Raw genomic sequence first — 6,000 nt, 5'->3', positions numbered from 1 at the left:
CGCAGTCAGCTGCAACTTCAAAGTACTCCACTCACATTCAAGTAGCCAGGAATATTTTGAGTGCTGGATACTAACATTTCAAGTGCAGTAAGAGGATCAGGGGGCTCAGTGGAGAGTGCGGCCAGATAATTAGGCCTCCCGTGTTCTGAGTGTGTGTGCTAGCGCAGCCCCCATAGCTCTGGCCCCTGTCTAGCCAGCGGACCCCCACCTGTGGCTGTTCCAACACGGATTCATTCCTCCGCTCTGGAGCGCTAATGAATATGAATTCATGTTTCTGCTGCACTGCTCTGCTCAGCTCCACGGACCAACACCATCACCAGCGTTTTACATCGCATGTTTAAAACCCCGCATGCCACGCCCACTCTCCTCAGACCACCACTCCCATCTCCATGAGACTTTGCAGGTCAAATTATTAACTTTCTCTCCCCTATAGTAAACCACCAAGTCAAGTTGTCCTAGTTGCTAGGCAACGCTATGGACCAGGTGCCCTCAAGGAACTTTGATGAAGTTGCATTCAAAACAGGAAGCATCCTGGAAAAGTCTACTAGTACAAACCTCTGTTCAGAGTTTCTGGCGCCCCCTTCAGGCCCTGTGCATTTGGCACCACTCACCCACTCTGTGGGGCTTTTCACAACATTGATAACCTTTTTTATACTTTTATGCTGTTTGATCACCATGAAATTTCATTCATACATTTTGAATATTATTGAGCAAAAGATCCCAAAATAAATTGGAGCATTTAAAGATCTACAATGAACAGAAAGTGACGTCTTACGTGGTCAGAAAAGTCTACAGACCTTCACGATGTTTTCTTGTGAGGATTGTGTAGTTTGGTTTGACTGCGTTTCCATGGCGACGCAGGCCAGCTCCTGGCTGCTTTCCAAGATGGAACGCTCGTCTGATCTTATCTGTGGTTATATTTGGCGTCTCTGAATGTCTTGGCAAGGTTACATGCGATTGTTGCCAAGTAAACGTCTCAGGGATAATAAAGCGCCATCTCATCAGGTCTCGTCACATTTATTTGTGCAGCTCAGAATCAAACCCAGCCTGAAGGCTCCTGAAGGCGATCGTACGGACGGCCAAAGCCTCGCCGCACGATGCTCGTCTGGAACCGACCAGACCGCATTTGCGAAATGTTCTTGCTTGATTGCTTCAGATTATTTTTCACAGCTGGAAGTGACGTGTGCACAGCTCTTCACTGTCCTTCCCAAACACTTCCAAGGCGTCTTAACCACCTTTCAGACTATTTCTGACCCAACATCCTAGCAGTTCCTCATACTGCCAGAGCACAACAAACCAAACCTGTCATGTGACTGAGACGCACGTTGATGCAGAAAATCCTTCTTGACAAAACCACCAGAGTTATGATTGGCTGACAGAAGTGCAAACAACAGGAGTTTGTGTCTTCACAGAGAGAAAAAGGACACAATTTCAAACTTTGTTGCTGGAATAAAAATACATCACACTGGGATTGTTGTGCAACGTTACTGCCCCAGTACAGTCAAACTGGTGTGTGCGTGTGTCACCTCCTCCACACTGGACAGTGCAGTCCAGCCAGCTGCTGTGGGTCCAGATGTAGAGATGCTCCGCCTCCCTCGGCTCCTCGCTGCTCCGGTCCTGCGATGTGTTCAGGGTCACCGTGTACTCGTAGTGGATCCCGTAACTCTGGTCATGAAACAGCAGCACCTGGGGACACGATGGACAGGAGCCGAGCGGACATGAAGCAATGAAGAAAAGATGCCTCTTAACAACAAGACGCTTCAGGACTGAAGGTTTCCTACTGAGCACTAGAAATACGGCATCACGGTTGTTTGTCTTCACCAGAACCTTTTTTCGTTCAAGCTTAAGTTCCAGTGGACGTTTGAGGCATGCCGGATATGGTTTGGGTTTCGAAGGGTTAACCAGCGGCAGTAATGCTGGCGTCATGCGATGTAACTGCTCTGTTTACCATCAAGTGTAACGGCGTCTTTGTGGGCCCTTTGGCTGACATCTTCTCCCACAATCCTCTCCTGACGTAGCGCACCGTGGTGCCGGCCAGCTCAAACTCTCCCGGCAGCTCGATCTTCCAGTCGCTGTTGATGGACCGCTTGCTGGCGTCTTTGAGGGCTGCGGGGAAACAGGAGACACTTGTTTTTACATGTGACTCGTTCTTATCAAACCGCTGTCACTGGCACTTCCCGGTCCTTGAACCACCAATCATCATCTCTCATCTTTAGGTCTTCGGGTCTGCTGGGGGAATCCAAACAAGAGCAAGTCATTTTTTGTCGTTATCTAAGATTCAGCTTCTTCACCAAAGGTCCTGAGCTGCAGCTCCGTTTCTCTGGGGGTTGATTCTCAAGTATTTAGTTAACACAGGAATCTGCAGTATGCACAACCAGAACAGCTCGGCTCCATGCTCTCAAGGGCGCCGCCCTCATCAGCCACAAAATAACATCTCCCTGCCCTTCAAAGAGCCAGAGGACTCCTTTGCACCAGCGAGAACGTTCTGGAAATGTTTTCTATTGAGCAACGGAGAACCATGAGGGACCGTGTTCTTACATCCTCATTGTAACATTTATCATGACCTTTTGGAGATCATATGAGCCAAAATTTCCAGGGATCTTTTTTTTTCATTTGTCCTGGAACCAAAGGCTCCTGCAGCCCGTGGTTGTCTGTGTTTAGATGGTGGTTGAGGACCCATCGAGCTGCTGAAGCATACGAAGTTGTCTATCTTCTAGTAGCAGGTCGTCCTAAAAAGCTGCCTGAACCTGGTCATCGGCCCATCATTCATGAGCTTTCCTCTCACGTGTGCATCCAGTCAGTTTCTGGATTTTGTTAAATGCTTGAAACAAGATGCAGTATTGAACCAATTAACCCTTGTTCAGCAGAAAAAGACCCCAAAGCTCCTGGAACTTCAGGAAGCACTGAAGTTGGGACCTGTCGGTGGGTGACTGTTCCCAAACGTAACCCTAACCCTGGTTCCTGCAGCTGTAATGTCGCTAGTTCCACCAAAGTTCCCTAGTGTCGGGGAAAGTTCTGGATGTTGAGCAGGAGGTCTAGAGAACTTGGAACTGATGAGACTTTCAAGAACAAATGAGGATGTTTCATTCACGCTACCCGAGCGACGCGTGGTGCTCGGAGGCGTCTGGAAGGTGACACGTTACAGTGACAGCGACGGTGACCAACAGGCATCATTACCCAGGAAGCTGTGCGACGGTTTATCCTCCACCACTTTGATCCTGCGGGCTCCTACGGGGATGACCACGGCCTCGATGTAGCCTGGCAGAGACAGAGACCAGGAGTGAAAACAGATTCTGACACAAACAGGAATGGCTTCCAGGTCCCTATCAGAGAGGCTCCGTCACCTGCTCAACTCGTATCAGCCGGAAGTGAAGTCCCAGTCTGACCCTGCCTACAGGAAGCAGCACCTCAGAGAGCTGCTAGCACGGAAGGCTAGGTAACCTAGGTGACCTGGGTTTGAGTTAGGGTTTACTGCCATGGGTCCACTTCTGAGGTCCAGACCAGATATTTCAACAGAAAGTAGAACATACTGGATTGGTAGGGAAATCCATTAAAAAAACTGGAGACTTGGCAGTGAGGAGCTGCTAGAGATGAAAACTGCCTGCTTCAGTTCAGTGCATTCATGTGGCAGCGAGGGACAGGGAAGAGAAGGACCGAGACGAGACCTCGGTGCAGAACCAGACAACTGCTGGTCCTCTATGACCCCACAGAACAAAAACCCTGTTCACGATATTCCAATATCTCATAAAATACTAACAAGCATACAGTCTTCCAGAGTCCCTGAGTACGAGTGGACCGTGGTGGCTGTCACGGAGGCCTAACCTGTCATGGTCAAGGTCTTTGTTTGTCCAGTTTCTACCATCATGGCTGACAGTACTTGGCTTGACGTATGTCGTACGTACCTGAACGTCCTTGGAACTTTGAAGTACCACAAAGAGAGCGAGCATGTGACACTCTCCCTCTGATATCAAACAGGAAGCGTCACACATTTTGTCAAATGTCCCCAAGAGATGAAATGCAAATTCCACGTCAGTGAAAATGAACATCCTCCACCGTGACTCCTGCTCCTTTCATTACTGCTTCACTTCTGGACAGGTGGGAATATTCCAGCATGACAGTGTTTTGGCTGATATTACAGGTTCAAATATTTTAGCAGTCCTTTAATTGCGTCCCTTTAACAAAATTCTTCATTTCACTGAGCAGGAAGTTTCTCTACACTCACAAACTTAACCTGCTTCTGCTCCCCATCTTTCACTTCTAACTGCATCCGCATTCCTCCTCTGGTTTAAACCCCGAAAGAAATCAGATTCACTCCTGAACAAAGCAGAAGGTTTGGTAAAAAAATGATGTGTTCATGAACGCGTGAGGATGTGCTGATAGCAGCCAGCGTTCCTGCCAGCACGGGTGAAGAAGAAGGCGAGGAAGAGGAAGTTGTCATCTGCGTGGATATCATACTTGCATTTCAACAGCTTGAGTTCAGATCACAAAATGTTGGAAGCTGAAAGCGATCCTGCACACATCTTCCTCAAAAGGTTGAGCAACACCTCCCCACCCTGCAAGCCAGCCAGATGTGCCCGTCTACCATCCACCAACCTGCCCGTCCACCTCGGCTCAGACCGCCGTGGGCTCGCCTGGGTTCACGCAACTTCTGATAATTAAAGAGGTTCAGTTAAAATGAGAGTGTTTGTGAGGTTAATGTCAAGGCAAGCTTTTCAATGCAGGCGTCTGCTTCCTCCGCCTCCGCCGTTACTGGTCCATCTGGCAGTGGCGGAGAGAAGGAAACAGCTTGGATTAAAGGAATGCGTCCCTGGCATTCCACACGGCGGGTTATGAGGTAACACGGTCAAACAGCTGGTTGCATAACTGTAACTCAGCTTTCAGACAACATCCCCCAGGAGAGCCCACAGATGACTGCTTCTCTCACCCCCACCATCACACACACACACACACACACACACACACACACACACACACACACACACACACACACACACACACACACACAGCATGCATCTTACATGAGAAACACTTGGGGATGGCCTGGGGTTTGGCCATCACACAGGTAGAAACCCTCTTACACTGCGCTCTGGTGACTGGAGGACGACACAAGACGAGGAGGTCACATTGGCTGCGGACCACATGAGCATTTGTGTGTCAGCGCATGCAAACACTAGCGCACACACACACACACACACACACACACACACACACAGTCTCCCGTTTTGCTTTTTCGTGGCTCTCCCATCGACTCTGCTAGGATGGATAAGCCAGCGTTCAGACGGGTACCGACTGCTCCGAGGTGCAGCCCCGCAGCAGAACCAGGCCTGACGGCACTGTCAGGTCTGACCTTGACAAATCTTCGTTCCAGGGTTACTCCGTGCACTGCAGACTTTTCCACAGTCTCATTCACAGTATTTCTCTACTTTGAACTTTTCCAGGAGGTTTACATAACTGATAACAGGTTTCCAGGTTTTCCAGGACACATGGGAACTAGACGGTAATTTCCTGTTTAAAGGTCACAGATCGTTGCAAACTGACGTTCCATGAGAAATGTTGAGATCCAAGCTTGAGCTTTGGTACACTGATTCAGTGCCAAAGCCTAATCACATGACCTATCCCACTGATGGCCATTTTGTTTCTGCACTAGCATGGCAACGTCATGCTACAGTTTCACCTCTGAAACACTCGTGGCCGCTATGCTGCTGTGTTGGGCTTCTTCGTGGTCGTCCTGCAGCGTGGCTGAAGCAAGCAAATGGTTGTCGGAGTTTGAGTTGACAATCAGTTCAAGTTCCTGTATCAAACAGAAGCTCCAATCAGAGGAGGAGAGGGCAGGAAAGACTGAGGTCTGCTGGTGCGGTTCAGACCGACCAAGGTTGCTGGGAAACGGCCTCATGCAGTCAATAGGGTTGTTTCCAACACGCTCGTCCTCATGAAAGCAGAACGGCCTGTAGCTTAGATGAGCGTCACGCTGAAGAAAGGTTTTGTTCAGATCAGAAGCTG

At 49.2% G+C, this 6,000-nt stretch overlaps 1 protein-coding gene across 2 annotated transcripts in view; it reads right to left on the bottom strand.

Moving 5' to 3' along the window:
* adamts17 (ADAM metallopeptidase with thrombospondin type 1 motif, 17) overlaps positions 1-6,000 on the bottom strand; it is a 56,145-nt gene that overhangs the window by 6,660 nt on the left and 43,485 nt on the right. The window contains exons 16-19 of one of the 2 annotated variants that reach the window (XM_086191316.1): positions 5,019-5,093; positions 3,178-3,258; positions 1,949-2,106; positions 1,527-1,686 (exon numbers count right to left, since the gene is read on the bottom strand). In XM_086191316.1, the coding sequence (XP_086047442.1) occupies positions 1,527-1,686; positions 1,949-2,106; positions 3,178-3,258; positions 5,019-5,093 (474 nt within the window). The remainder of the gene's footprint in view (positions 1-1,526; positions 1,687-1,948; positions 2,107-3,177; positions 3,259-5,018; positions 5,094-6,000) is intronic. The other variant, XM_086191323.1, reaches the window with a different exon arrangement.

This window comes from Aulostomus chinensis, chromosome 2, assembly GCF_037954235.1.
Source record: "Aulostomus chinensis isolate RoL2024-O1b breed Wild chromosome 2, RoL_Achi_v1.0, whole genome shotgun sequence".
NCBI classification, from domain to species: Eukaryota; Metazoa; Chordata; class Actinopteri; order Syngnathiformes; family Aulostomidae; genus Aulostomus; species Aulostomus chinensis.
Note: the sequence above shows the minus strand (reverse complement) of the source record. Positions and strands in the feature narration are given on the sequence as shown.